The 15,577-nt window shown below is 38.1% G+C and overlaps 1 protein-coding gene across 7 annotated transcripts in view; it reads left to right on the top strand.

Moving 5' to 3' along the window:
- Window positions 1-2,241: 2,241 nt before the first annotated feature.
- Window positions 2,242-15,577, top strand: part of VPS13B (vacuolar protein sorting 13 homolog B) — an 839,649-nt gene continuing 826,313 nt past the window's right edge. For 3 of the 7 annotated variants that reach the window (XM_012455820.2, XM_021675751.2, XM_021675750.2), the window contains exons 1-2: window positions 2,253-2,567; window positions 3,107-3,282. In XM_012455820.2, coding sequence (XP_012311243.2) covers window positions 3,136-3,282 — 147 coding nt within the window. In that variant the 5' untranslated portion in view covers window positions 2,253-2,567; window positions 3,107-3,135. Of the gene's footprint in view, window positions 2,568-2,676; window positions 2,734-2,759; window positions 2,848-3,106; window positions 3,283-15,577 lie in introns of those variants that run through there. The other 4 variants (XM_064384451.1, XM_064384450.1, XM_064384449.1 and 1 more) reach the window with 4 other exon arrangements.

A 15,577-nucleotide genomic window follows, 5' to 3' on the forward strand; every position in this document is an offset into this window, starting at 1 on the left:
TCAGTGAGCTTTAGCTTGTTAAAGAACATCTACAAAAATCCTACAGCTAACAGTATACTTAATGGGGAGAAACTTGAAGGTTTCCTGTTAAGATCAAGAACAAGACCTGCCTCTACAGAACCAATCTGCCTCAAAGTCTTCTTGAGAACACTTAAACTATTTGTCGGGGGTAGAAAAATCTTACAATACGAAGACATAATAGTAGTAGATTTGGAAAAGGCTTGCCATTTGACATTTTAAAAAATGATCAATGAAACTATCAGTGAAAAGGAATTAAATTTATCTTGACTACTTATGGTAAAGGGCACAGTGGAGCACAGGTTGAAAACTATAAATTTTTTGATACTTAAACCAGAACACAGTTCCCAGATAATTTTCTCAAGTGAGGAATTTGGCTATTTTTTGTTGGTTCCAGGAGAAAAATGGCATATGAGAACAAAAAGTGTTTAGCATTCCATATGTTATTTGTTCAAACATATTAGTCACATTTCCACTCCTATATTTGGCCAATTTATCTTAATATAGTGTTTTTATTTAATAGATCACCATATTAGAAAACTAGGCCCTTGGCCAGGTGTGTTGGCTCACACCTGTAATTCCAGCATTTTGGGAGGCTGAAGGTGGGCGGGTCACCTGAAGTCAGGCGTTTGAGACCAGCCCGATCAACATGGAGAAATCCTGTCTCTACTAAAAGTACAAGATTAGCCAGGCATGGTGGTGCATGCCTGCAATCCCAGCTATCTGGGAGGCTGAGGCAGGACAATCACTTGAACCAGGGAGGTGGAGGTTGCGGTAAGCTGAAATTGTGCCATTGCACTCCAGCCTGGGCAACAAGAGTGAAACTCTGTCTCAAAAAAACCAAAAAAAAAACCCAAAAAAACAAGTAGGCCCTTTTTCTCTAGAAAAATGACAAGACCTGGAGGTAGTGTTGTAGACCACCAAGAGGTTCTACACAATTAGTAGAACCATTTTCTTTATGTCAAAACCTCTAAGTCATGGCTTTGACCTGTGTTTCAGATGAAGCAGACAACTAAAAAAGAAATAATTCATTTGTATAATTTGGTAAGTATTGATAATACTCAAATTATTTGAGTTATTAATGAAGGCATTTTTTGTGACAGAACAGCTGCTCTGAATTAGCAATTAGCTGCTGCCTTTTTTGGTGGAACTTATTTTCTTATTTTCAATAATAAATCTAAACACCTTAGCATCCTCAGGCCTCTTTTCTACTGCAGTTAATGAAGCTCATTCAAGAAATGGTAATTTTGAATTCCAGGAAAGAGCTTTAGGCATCGATGGGTATTTAATAACCTTTTAAGAAGCCTAGTTTGATTTTTTTTTTTTTTTATCGTTTGGACAGGGTCTCACTCTGTCGCCCAGGCTGGAGTGCAGTGGTGTGATCACTGCTCACTGCAGCTTCCACCTACTGGGCTCAAGTGATCCTCCCACCTCAGCCTCCCGAGTAGCAAGGACTACAGTCATGCCACCATGCCCAGCTAATTTTGTATTATTATTATTATTATTGTAGAGGCGGGTTTTGGAGGCCTTGGCCTCCCAACGTGCCAAGGCGTGAAGGCCTGGCCAGGAGTTTACTTTCAAAATCCAGTGGTAAGGTGCTTTCTTCAGAGGTAACCAAAAATAAGACAAGCTGGGCAAAACTTGGGCAGCATGTCTATGCGATTCCTCTAAGTCCAATGTATATTTTCAGAGTTAATGTTTGAGTTTCTTGACTTTGTTAGCTTGCAAGCTATTATACGGAAAGGTGATATTTTATAGACTCATTACAGCCTAATACAACCAACACCGACGCTTACAACTCTGGATTCATTACTTATTAGTTACTTTCACTTTCTCTAGAACTCTCAATTCCGCTTTCATTTTGGTTATTCCCGCAGCTTCCCTAAATCCCACGTCAGACGGCAATCCTATGGTTCCCTACAATCTTCTCTTTGACCATCCCTCCTCCGCCCCTCATCAGCCAACTAGGGAATACTTTGTCATTGCTTTGTGAAAGTAACAGAATGCGAGAGCTTGTCTACACGTGTGGCCAAAACGCATCCTACAACTGTATACGTCTGAAACCCTTCATTTCTCTTCCCACATCCGCCTTCCTTCCAGCAAATAAACCTCGGAACTAAGTTTAAATCTGTCACTTGCTCCTCCTACCAGCGGCCTATTGCTTCTGCCCTCCTCACTGAACCCAGTTCCTCTTCCCAGTCCTTTCATTTATCAAGAAAAACAACCCTCTCTATTTTTTCAGGGCTTTAAGTGCTAGGTCTGGTCTCTTTCTCCGCATCGAACCAGCAACCCTCTGTGCTTCCCCACCGAGGTCGGACCACCACCTGGGGAACTGCCGCGGCGCAGCGGACCCCAGGACCCGCAGCCACCTTTTCCCCGGAGCGCCACTTCCGGATCTCGGGTGTTTCCACTTTACGGTTCCCCTCACCCCCTCAGACACTTCCTAGAGATTTGTCTAGCAGGGTCGGAGCGGGGACCCTGGCTAGCCGAAGGCAAGAGTTCTCCTTCACGAAGACGCGCAGAGTAGCTTCTCCACCCTGAGAAATCCGGTCCGGCTGCCGTAGAGTGGCGGTGGTGGAGGGGCACTTTGTTTTGAGCACCAAGTGGGGCACACCCGGAAGTGGCGCGATACGGGAGCCGCGCTGCTGGCGGGGGCGGGTGCCGGGAACCTGGAGGTGGAGGGAAGGCCGCGGTACTCTGGCAACTGAGCGGAGGGTGGAGTGCAGAGGGAGTGGGAGCGGGAGGGGGCCTGGCTTTTTAGCTCTGGTTCTCTGGTGGCAGATCCGGCTGGGTTCCGGGAGGCGAGGGCCTCGCGGGGTGGCTGGGTTGGTGAGTCCGCTTCACTTCATTCTTCCAGTCTGGACACGCTATCTTCTGGTCACTATCTCTTCCTCACTTCGCCTGGCTAGGGGTGTTGTACTTGTGAGGAAGTCGCAGCTGGAGCTGGGGGTCCGCTTGAGTTTTCTCTGCTTCTAAGAGGAGGCGAACGGCCGCTTTGGTGGGAACTTACTGCTTTCTGCCGGTTAACTAACGCTTTTTCCTTCATTGTACCCCCAGCTTCTAACGTTTCTGTCTTTACTTCTTTCAGCTTCTGACTTCGACTCCTTACCTTAAAAGATGCTGGAGTCATATGTAACTCCAATTTTAATGAGCTATGTGAATCGTTACATCAAGAACTTAAAGCCGTCGGATCTACAGCTTTCACTGTGGGGTGGAGACGTGGTACTCAGCAAGCTCGAGTTAAAGTTGGATGTGCTGGAACAGGTAAGCTATGTAGCTGTCATTCTGACCTCAGGTGATCCGCCCGCCTCGGTCTCCCAAAGTACTGGGATTGTAGGCGTGAGCCACCGGGCCCGACCTACATAATTTTAAGAAGTAGTTTGTTCCAAGTGATGATATATTAGAATGGGATTACTCAAAGTTGCTTTGACAGGAAAACGATTTCGTTGTTTGTGTCAGAATTGTTCAGTCTATATACCAATTTTCAAGCATTACGAATATGCTAATTTACATTGTCAAAATTATGTGTGAGCCTGTAATGTCTCCACTCCATTACATTCTCATTATCCTTTTTGGGTAATGGAAGGGTTTGAAAGCCAACAGGAAGGGTGGCTGGCTGGTGGGGCTGAGGGAAAAAAAGACCAAAAAAAAAGAGCGGGTTCAGATCACATTTCCCACGGCATCCTCAGAGTGTTGAGTAGATACATTGAGAATGGCAGTAAAATTGGAAACTTCTTTATTAATCGTTTTAGTTCCTTTTAACATGAGATTGGTCTGATGCAAGAAACTGTAACTTCAGGGTTCACATATTCATTAATTCATTTAGTACATTTATTAGTAACATATGCCAAGAAATTCTGTTAGGCTTGAGCATCTGTGGAAACTCAGAAGAGTCAGAGACCAACAGGTTTTTAGGATAAGGGAAGGCTTAATTTGACTGTGATAGTTATTGATCATTTGTAGTTATAGTCCACAGCCTCTTTTATTACTCTTTTATTAAGTCAATGTAGACTTAACACTAAGAAATAATATTCCTGGCTGCTTCTTTTTCCTTATTCCAGGGTTGAGTGGATATTTTCAGTATTTTCATTTTAGTTTTTTTTTTTTAATGAGTACAAATCCCAAGTCTAACAGCTCAATTTTAAAATGTTTTACATCTGTGCAACTACTGTCCAATAAAACAAAAGAATGTTTCCAGCACCCCAAAAGGCTCACCTGTTTTACTTTTAATAAGTACTCCAGGCTGGGCGCGGTGGCTCATGCTTCTAATCCCAGTACTTTGGGAGGCCGAGATGGGTGGATAACGAGGTCAGGAGTTCGAGACCAGCCTGGCCAACATGGTGAAACCCCATCTCTACTAAAAATACAGAAAATTAGCCGGACATGGTGGCATGTGCCTATAATCCCAGCTACTTGGGTGGCTGAGGCAGGAGAATTGCTTTCATCTGGGAGGCGGAGGTTGCGGTGAACTGAGATTGCACCACTGCACTCCATCCTGGGCGACAGAGTGAGACTCCTTTTTGGGTGGGTGGGGGAAAGTACTCCCCAATCCTAAAAGAGGTGACTGGTAATCTGACTTCTGTCAACATAGATACCTTTTACCTGTTTTTGAACCTGAAATAAGTTGAAATCACTTAATGTTTGGCCTTTTTTCTTTCAACGTTTTCTAAGATTAACCCATGTTGTTAGATGAGTTTGTTTTTTGTATTGCCATTACTATTACATTGCATAAAGATTCTACAATTTACTTTTCTCCTGTTGATGGACACTTGGGTTTTTAATATTTTTGGCTTGTGAAGAAAGCTTCCATGAACATTCTAGTACATGAATCTTGGTAACATAAGTATTAATTTCTCTTAGGTGTATACCTAGAAGGTAGGCATGTGTTTAGCTGTCATACTGCCAGATAGTCTTCCAAAGTGGTTGTAACAATTCCAGTCTCACCAACAATGTATGAGCATTCCAGGTATTTTACATTTTTGCTGCTACTTAGTATATTTATTGTTTTAATGTTAGCCTTTCCAGTGGGTGTGTAGTGGTATCTCACTGTAATTTTAACTTGCATTTTCCTAATGACTAATGGTGTTGAGCACCTTCTTAATATTCTTATTGGCCTTTTACCTATCTTTTTTTTGTGAATTCTTTTTTCCTTTTTTAAAAATTGGGTTTTCTGTCTTATTGATGTATAGGAATTCTTTATATATTTTGGAAATGAGTCCTTTGCCAGCATATATGTTTTGCAATATTTACTCTCAGTTTGTGGCTTTTCACTTTACTCATACAGGTGTCTTGATGAACAAAAGTTAATAATTTTACTGAAGTCCAATTTATCAATCTTTTCCCTTGCGGTTAGGGTTTTTCTTGTGTTGTTTAAGAAATCTTTACTTAACACCAATGTCATGAAGATATTCTTTTCTATTTATTTTAGGAGCTTTATTGAATTCCATGATTCATCTCAAATTAGTTTTTCTGCATATATGTAATAAAGGTCAAGATTAATTTTTTTTCCGTTGATCGTCAGTTGATCTACTCCATATCTTGAACTCTTCTTTCCCTACTCAATTACAGTAAGCCTTTGCTGTAAATCAGGTTGCCATATGTGTGTGGATTTGTTTCTGAACTCTTTGATCTATTCGTCTATTCTTGTGTCACTCCATATGGTTACCGTAGCTGTTAAAATAAGACTTGATATCTCAGTGTAATTAGTACAATTTTGTTCTTTTCTCCTTCAAGATTGTCATAACCGTTTTAAGTCCTTTGTATTTCCGTATACATTTCATTTATTTGTTTTTTTGAGTCTTGTTCTGTTACCCAGGCTGGAGTGCAGTGGCTTGATCTCGGCTCAGTGCAACCTTCGCCTCCTAGGTTCAAGCAATTTTCCTGCCACAGCCTCCCTAGTAGCTGGGATTATAGGCATGCACCATCACGCCTGGGTAATTTTTGTATTTTCACTAGAGACTGCGTTTCACCACGTTGGCCAGGCTGGTCTCGAACTCCTGACCTCAGGTGATCCGCCTGCCTTGGCCTCCCAAAGTGTTGGGATTACAGGCGTGAGCCATTGTGCCTGGCCTGTCTTAACTATTTTTAAATATACAATTCTGTGATATTACTTATGTTTATATTGTTGTGCAACCATCATTACTACCCATCTCTAGAATGTTTTCATCTTCCCAAACTGAAATTCTGTACCCATTATATGCTAATTTCCTGTTTTCCCCTCTTCCTAGCCCCTTGCAACCACCATTTTACTTTATGACTGTATGAATTTGACTATTTTAAGTATCTCATATGAGTAGGATCATTCAGCGTTTGTTCTTTTGTTACTGGCATATTTCACTTAGCACAATGTCTAAAAACGCTTATTTATGTTATAGCGTATGCCACTATGTCCTTTGTTTTTAAGTCTAAATAATCAGTTATATGTACATACCACATTTTGTTTATTCCTTCACTGATAGACACTTAGGTTGCCTCCATCTTTTGCCTATAATGGTGATATGAAGGTAGGTGTACAAATATACCTGAGATCTTGCTTTTAATTTATTTGGGTATATACCCAGAAGTGGAATTGCTAGATCATATGGTAATTCTGTGTTTATTTTTTGAGGAATCACCATACTGTTTTCCACAGTGATTGCATTGTTTTACATTCCTACCAGCAATGTGCGAAGGTTCCGAGTGCTCCATATCTGTGCTAACACTTGCTCTTTTCTGTTTGTTTAAATATAGCTATCCTAATGGGTATGAAATGATATCTCAATGTGGTTTTAATTTGCATTTCTCTGATGATTAGTGATGTTAGCCCTCTTCTCATGTTCTTATTAGCTATGTTTGTCTTCTTTGGAGAAATGCCTATTTGAGTCCTTTGCCCAATTTTGAATTGGGTTCTTTGTTTTTTGTTGTTGAGTTATAGGAGTTCTTTATGTATTGTGGATATCAGTACCTTATCAGATACATGATAAGGTATTTGCAGATATTTTCTCACATGCTGTCAGTGGTGTTTTACTCTAAAATAGTGTTCTTTGATGCACCAGAGTTTTAAATTTTGATGAAGTCCAACTTAGCTATTTTTTTCATTGTGTAGATTTTTGCTGTCATATCCAAGAAATCATTGTCAAATCTAATGTCATGAAGCTTTTCTCTTATATTTTCTTCTAATTATTTTTGCCCTTAGGTAGTATAAGGTAGTGTTGCAATCTCTCTCTCTCTCTCTTTTTAGAGTGTGGATATTCAGTTTTCCCAACACCATTTGTTGACAACTGTACTTTCACATTGAGTAGTCTTGGCACCCTTGTAAAAAATCCTTTGACCATAGATGTGAGGGTTTGTTTCTGGACTCTCAATACTATTCCATTGATTTATATGTCTGCCTTTATGACAATATCACACAGTTTTGATTATTGTAGCATTGTAGTGGGTTTCAGAATCAGGAAGTTTGAGATCACCAACTTCTCAGTTTTTTAAGTGTTAGGAGAAAAAAATCTGGGTTATGGTGTAAAGTTATAAACTGCTGATTTAATTTAAGAAATATAGGATCATTTTGACTTTTATTTCTGCTGTTGTCAGTTTTGGTGAGTTGTATCTTTCAAAGAATTTCCATATTTCTTGTTTTGGGCTGGGTTTGTTTTTGTTTTTCTTCTCTCAAGGTGGACATTTAGGTTATTGATTGGAGATTTTTATTTATTTTCTTTTTCTTTCTTTCTTTCTTTCTTTTTTTTTTTTGATACAATGCCTTGCTCTGTTGCCCAGACTAGAGTATAACGTTGATCACTGCTCACTGCAACTTTGACCATAGAAGCTCAGTTGATTCTCTTGCCTCAGCCTCTGAAGTAGTTGGGACCACAGATGTGTGCCACCATGCCTGGCTAATTAAAAAAAAAAATTATTTGTAGAGACAAGGTCTTGCTATGTTGCCCAGGCTGGTTTTTTTTTTTTTTTTTTTTTCCTGTTGCAGACATTTGCAGGTATGAATTTCTTTACCTGAATATTTCAACGGGATAAAAATGAAAACACAACATCCCATAAATTTTGGTATGTTGTGTTTTCATTTTGATCCAGTTCAAATATGTTCTGACTTCTCTTGATATGAATGTGTATTTTTTCAGTTGTTGTAGTAGCAATTAAATTTAACTCTTTAGTCCATCTTGAGTTGAGTTTTGTATATGGTAAGATTTTGGTATCTAGTGTCACTCTTTTGCATATGGATATCCAGTTTTCCTAGCACCATCAATTGGAGAGACTATCCTTTCCCTAATCTGTGTTCTTGGTGCATTTGTTAAAAATCTGTTGGCTATTAATATGCGGGTTTATTTTTGGTTTTGCTATTCTGTTCTCCAGTTCTGTATGTCTCTTCCTATGCAAGTACCATGCTGTTTTGATTACTATAGTTTTGTATTTTATTTTGAAGTCAGACATTTTGATGCTTGCAGATTTGTTCTTTTGCTTAGACTTGCTTTGGCTATTCAGAGTCTTGTAGCCAAATACGAATTTTATGTTTGTTTTTTATGTATCTGTAAAGAATAGCATTAGTAATTTAAAAGGAATTGCATTGAATCTGTAGATCTTTTTGGGTCGTTTTAACAACCATTTTTCCAATTTATGAACATGAGATGTCTTTCTAATTTCTTTGTGTTTTCTTCAATTTCTTTGACCAGTGTTCTGTCAGTTTTTTTTGTAGAGCCCTTTTGCTTCCTTGGTTAAATTTATTCCTAAGATATTTTATTTTTGTAGCTATTGGAAATGGGATCACTTTCTTAATTTCTTTTTCAGCTAGTTATTGGTATATGGAAACACTACTAATTTTTATATGTTGATTTTATATCCTGCAACTTTATTGAATTTATCAGTTCTAAGAGTTTTTTGATAGAGTCTTTAAGTATTTCTGCATATGAGATCATGCCATCTGCAAATAAGGACAATTTGAGTTTTTCATTTCCGATTTGGATCCCTGTTTAAAAAATTTTTTTTCCCTTGCGTAATTACTCTGGCTAAGACTTCAGTACTATGTTGAATAAGAGTGGTAAAAATGGGCATTTTGTCTTCTTCCAGTTCTTAGAGGCAAAGCTTTTTGGCCCACTCTTACATTTCTGGGATAAATCCCATTTAATTATGGTGTATAATCTTTTTGCTGTGTTGTTGGATTTGGTTTGCTGTATTTTGTTGAGGATTTTGTATCTGTGTTCATCAGGCATATTGTCTTGTTTTCTTTTTCTGTTGTTTCCTTGTTTGGTTTTGTTATTAGGGTAATATTGGCCTTGTAGAATGAGTTAGGAAGGATTTTCTGTCCTTCAGTTTTTTGGAATAGTTTGAGAAGAATTGGTGTTCTTTTTAAAAAGTTTAGTAGAATTCAGTAGTGAAGCCATTCAGTCCCAGGCTTTTCTTTGTTGGATGACTTTATTACTGATTCAATCTCATTACTCGTTATTGGACTGTTAAGTTTTCTGTTTCTTCTTGGTTCAATCTTGGTAGCTTATATGTGTCCAGGAATTTATTTGTGTTCTCTAGGTTTACTTATTTGTTGGTGTATACTTGTTCATAATAGTGACTAATGATCCTTTCTTTTTCTGTGGTTTTTCCTCTTTTTTCTTATTCTGTGTAATAGTTACTGATCTTGCTTATCTTTCAAAAAACCAGCTTTTCATTTTGTTGATCTTTTGTACTGTTTGATCGCTATTTCATTTATTTGTATTCTGATCCTCATAATATCTTATATCTTTCCTTCTACTAATTTTGTGTTTGTTTTATTCTTGCTTTTCCTTTCTATTTTTTTTTTTTTTTTTTTTTGAGATGGAGTGTTGCTCTGTCGCCTAGGCTGGAGTGCAGTGGTGCGATCTCAGCTCATTGCAGCCTCTGCCTCTGGGGCTCAAGCAATTCTACTGTCTCAGCCTCCCTCCTGAGTAGCTGGGATTACAGGCACGTGCCACCATGCCCAGCTAATTTTTGTATTTTTAGTAGAGATGGGGTTTCACCATGTTGGTCAGGCTGGTCTTGAACTCCTGACATTTTGATCCACCTGCCTCGGCCTCCCAAAGTGCTGGGATTACAGGCGTGAGCCACCGTGCCTGGCCTCTTGCTTTTCTAGGTCCTTGACATGCATTGTTAGGTTGTTTATTTGAAATCTTTTTATTATTATTATTTATTATTATACTTTAAGTTCTGGGGTACATGTGCAGAATGTGCAAGTTTGAACATTGGTATACACATGCCATGGTGGTTTGCTGCCCCTGGTAACCCATCATCTACATTAGGTATGTCTCCTAATGCTATCCCTCCCGTATCCCCCTAGCCCCTGACAGGCTCTGGCGTATGATGTTCCCCTCCCTGTGTCCATGTGTTCTGATTGTTCAGCTCCCACTTATGGGTGAGAACATGTGGTCTTTGGTTTTCTGTTCTTGTGTTAGTTTGCTGAGAATGATGGTTTCCCGTTTTATCCATGTCTCTGCAAAGGACATGAACTTATCCTTTTTTATGGCTGCATAGTATTCCATGGTGTATATGTGCCACATTTTCTTTATCCAGTCTATCATTGATGGACATTTGGGTCGTTTCCAGGTCTTTGTTATTGTGAACAGTGCTACAATAAATTTTTTTTCCAATGCATTTTAACCTTTTATTACTTCATATAATCCTTTTTTTTTTTTTTTTTTTGAGGCGGAGTTTTGCTCATTACCCAGGATGGAGTGCAATGGCGTGATCACAGCTCACCGCAACCTCCGCCTCCTGGGTTCAGGCAATTCTCCTGCCTCAGCCTCCTGAGTAGCTGGGATTACAGGCATGCGCCACCATGCCCAGCTAATTTTTTGTATTAGTAGAGATGGGGTTTCACCATGTTGACCAGGATGGTCTCGATCTCTTGACCTTGTGATCCACCCGCCTCGGCCTCCCAAAGTGCTGGGATTACAGGCTTGAGCCACCGCGCCCGGCCCCATATAATCCTTTTAATACTCTTGAGAGAGTGTTGGAATTTTAAGAAGAAAGTGGTTGACTGGATCAAGGTCACACACACAAATCAGATAGGAAAATCATAACCTTAATTCTCTTGCATTTCAGTCATGGTAGTAATTTATAACAAATACGGTTTATGTAGAACATGATCCATCCATTGGTTGTTCAAGAGCATGATGTTTAATTTCCATGTAGTTGTACAATTTCCAAAGTTTCCTTGTTAACTGATTTTTAGTTTTATTCTATTGTGGTTAGAAAATAAACAATATGAATTTGACTTTCAAAATTTTTTGAGATTTATGGTCCATTTTGGAGAATTTTTTTGTGTGCTAATGGCAAGAATGTATTCTGCAGCTGTTCTGTAAGTATCTGTTAGGTCTCTTTGGTCTAAAGTGCAATTGAAATTTGATATTTTTGCCTGATTTTCTGCCAATGATCTGTTCAGTGCTGTGAGTGGGTGTTAAAGTCCCCAACTAGTATTGTAATGGAGTCTGTCTCTCCTTAGATCTAATAATATTTCCTTTATCTGAGTGCTCTAGTAATGAGTGTGTATATATTTATAGTTGTTATAGATGCTTGCCAAATTGACTTCATTATTATTATATAATAACCTTCTTTGTCTCTTTATATAGTTTTTGACTTGAAATATGTTTTTTCTGATTTAAGGATTACTATTCCTGTTCATTTTTTGTTACTTTTTTTATTTCTTCATTTTAAGTTTATGTATATGTTTACAGAAGTGAGTTTCTTATAGACAGCATATAGTTGGGTCTTTTTTTTTCAAGATGGAGTATTGCTCTTTCACTCAGCCTAGAGTGCAGTGGCACAATCTCAGCTCACTGCCACCTCTGCCTCCTGGGTTCAAGCAATTCTCCCACCTCAGCCTTCCAAGTAGCTGGGATTACAGGCACCTGTCATCATGCCCAGGTAACTTTCATATCTTTGTAGTGACGGGGTTTCACTGCATTGGCCAGGCTGGTCTTGAACTCCTGACCTCAGGTGATAGGCCTGCCTCAGCCTCCTAAAGTGCTAGGATTACAGGCATGGGCCACCATGCCCAGCTGGGTCTTGTTATTTGTTAATCCATTCATCCAGTTTATAGCTTTTAATTGGGGATTGTAGCCTTTAATTTGGGGGTTTTATTTGTTTCATTCAAGATTATTGATAGGGGAGGAATTTCTCTTGTCATTTTGCTAATTGCTTTTTGTTTTTTTTTAATATATATTCTTCCTTACTCTCTTACTGTTTATCTTTGCAGTTTGGTAGTTTCTGTAGTGATAATTTTTGATTTTTCTTTCTCATTCATGAATCTGCTTTATCAGGGAGATTGATACTTCTACATGTTTTCATGATGATAGTTATAGTCTATTCACTTTTAGTTCTAGGGACTCCTTAATTATTTCTTGTACATCCAGTCTAGTGGTGATAAATTACCTCATTTTTTGCTTCTCTGGGAAAGATTTTTTCTCTCCTTCATTTCTGAAGGGTAGGTTTACTGAATATGGTAATCTTGGCTGACAGTTTGTTTTCTTTCGTCATTTTGAATATGCATTCCATTGTCTCTTGGTCTGTTTCTGCCGAGAAGTCTGCTGTTAGTCTTATTGAGATTCCTTTGTATGTTACTTCACACTTTTCCTATTTTTAAAATTCTCTTTGTGGTTGAATTTTGACAGTTTCACTATACTGTTCCTCTTTTCTCAGTTTGACTAAAATGTACCCTGAAAGGACCTTTTTGGATTGAGTCTATTTGGGGAACTTTGAGCTTCCTGGACCTGGATGTTTATATTTCTCTCATGACTTGAGATGTTTTCAGTCATTATTTATTTAAATAGGTTTTATAGGCCTTGTCTGGTCTCTTCTCTTGGACCTCTGAAAATATATGCTTTTTTTTTTTTTTTTTTTTAACTTAATAGTATCCCATAGGTCCCGTAGGCTTTCTTCTTTATTCTTTGTTTGTTTTTTGGCTAACTGGGTTACAACAGGACCTCAAAATAATGTTTGGCATTGTTTAGTTATAATGTTAAAATGATTCCTGGTCAGGCCCTCTGTCTTTATGGAGTTTGCTTGTTCTCCCCACGTCAGCATGAGTTTTCTCCAGAAACTCTAGTTTCCTTCTGCTTCCCCAAAATGTGAATGTTTGGTTAACTGGTATGTCTAAATTGTCCCAGTGTGAGTGAGTGTGTGTGTGCGCGCGTGCGCGCACTGTGATGTAATGGTATCCTGTCCAGGATTGGTTTCCACTTTTTACCCTGAGTGGCTGGGATAGGCTTCGGCCACCTGTGACCCTGAACTGGAATAAGCAGGTTGGAAAATGAACAATCGCATGTTACTGTAAAATAAAAATTCACAAAGTATATGATAATCATATGTGAATAATCACGTTACTATAAAATAAAAATTCATGAAGTATAATATGATAATCATACAAATGCACAATATATGATGCATTCACAAAGCACTTAGTGATCTCACTATATTCATTGTTTTTTAACTGTGTGGCATTAGAAGATACTCCTGTTTTCATTTTGCAAACATTTATTTCATGATTTCCTTCACAACCATTGTGACTGCTGTCATTCACCGATTCACCATAAATTTGGTAAATATTTATTAATCTTAATAATTATATTAATTTAATAATAATTGAATTTGATACTAATTTAGTATTTTTATTAATCTTTCTTAAATATACATATAGCCTACATCTATTTCAGTATTTGATATTAGAAGCGGTTCGAGTCTTTACAGTATTGGTGATGTTTTTGTGAGTAGAAATAGGCTGTAGGAACTTTTGTTTATATCAGTTAGCTTAGGTAAAATTAGTTTTGTTACATGTTTAATTTAAATCACAGTTTCCAAGAACCCACTGATGATGTTAGGTGAAGACTTACTGTATTTGGAAAGACTTATGTTCAGGTTCACAAACTCTTCTGCTTAAGCTAGTGTATTGCTAAAGCTTTCAATTGTGTTTTTTTATTTTATTCATTGACTTCTTCAGTGCCAAGATTTCTATTTGGTTCTTTTCTATGATATATGTCTATTTGTTGAATTTCTCATTCAGATTACAAATTGTTTTTCTGATTTTATTGAATCGACTATCTGTATTCTTTTGTATTTCACTGAGTTTCCTTAAGAAATTACTATGAATTCCTTTTCAGACATTTTATGGGTGTGTTTTCCTTGGAATATGTTTAATTAGAGACTTACTGTGTTCCTTTGGAGGTGTCATGTTTCCTTGCCTTTTCATGCTGCTTTTGTCCCTAGCTTGATATCTGTATATCTGGTGGAACAACCACCTCCTCCAATTTTATGAAGTATTTTTCATAGAAAAAACTTTTTCCTGTAGATTTGACCTATAGTTTTGGTTGAGTAGGGTGTTTAGGTTTTTTTCTCACTGGGTACAGTAATGTAATTTCTATGTGATTTCTTCAGCCATAATATCAGCATTTTCTGTGAGTGGCCTAGACTATGGGTGTTTGTGGAGGCAGTGGTGTGGCTTTGCTTGGGGCGAGGAATGCTAGGCAGGCTTGTGTTTAGTCCCTGAGAATGGCTGCCATCTCTTGGCTGCCATTTTCTGATTACAGGGTCCAAGGGATGTAGAGATGCTAGGGATATTGGGCCTCAAGGCAGAATGCACTCTAGCAGTTGCTTCATTCTCCAAATGATACAGTGCTGCAGCAGCTTAGGTCCTGAGGAATTCAGTGGATCAAATGTGAATTCTCTCTCCTGAGCAATCCAGCTTTATGGACTTGGCAGCTCCCTATACTGGGCCTGTGAGGACTGTGGAGTTGCCCTGTAGCTAGGATTGCAAGTATCCACAGTGGTCATGGGAACTGCTAAGGATGTCTTGCTTAACTTTTCTCCTCAATGGGGAGTCCCTTCTGGATCCAGGCTGATCTTGGCCAGGTGTTCTCCTTTCCTCTTTATGCTGACATGTGGAGTTTCTATGCCTTAGATCTTCATCACTTCCTGATGAATTCCATTGTTCTCCCATAGACACTCAACTCAGTGTTTCTACATGTTTTGGTTTTTCATTGTGGAGGAGATGAGCATTGGGTACCATTTTGATTGAAGTTTTTAGTCTCTTCACCTCTAATTTGTATTCATATGATTGGATTTACATTTATAATTTTGCTATTTTTTTCTGTGTGCCTCATATATTTTTTGTTCCTCTGTTACTCTTATAATTTATTTTATAATAAATTGATATTTTTTGATGTTCTATTTTAATTCCTTTATTGATTTTCAAATTACTTTTGAATTATTTTCTTTGTGGTTGTTTGGGGGATTATAATATGCATCTGATTTACTGCAAACTACTTGAGATTATTGATAACTTTATTCCATTAAAATAGAGAAAATTTCCCTACTATAGCTTCATTTTCTTCTGCTTCTTGTGCTGTTATTGTCACATGTATTGCGTCTTTATGTGTTACAAGTCCAACTATACAATTTTATCATTATCATTTTATGCAATTTCCTTTTAAATCAGAAGAACAAGAGAAAAAAGCATTTATACTGTCCTTTAACAGTTACCAACATAATTACCTGTATTGATTGTTTTGTTGTATGTATTTGTTTTATCATCTGTTGTTACTTTCTTTCAGTCTAATAA

Source organism: Aotus nancymaae, unplaced genomic scaffold (assembly GCF_030222135.1).
Source record: "Aotus nancymaae isolate 86718 unplaced genomic scaffold, 86718_ANA_hifiasm-v0.15.2.pri h1tg000036l, whole genome shotgun sequence".
NCBI classification, from domain to species: domain Eukaryota; kingdom Metazoa; phylum Chordata; class Mammalia; order Primates; family Aotidae; genus Aotus; species Aotus nancymaae.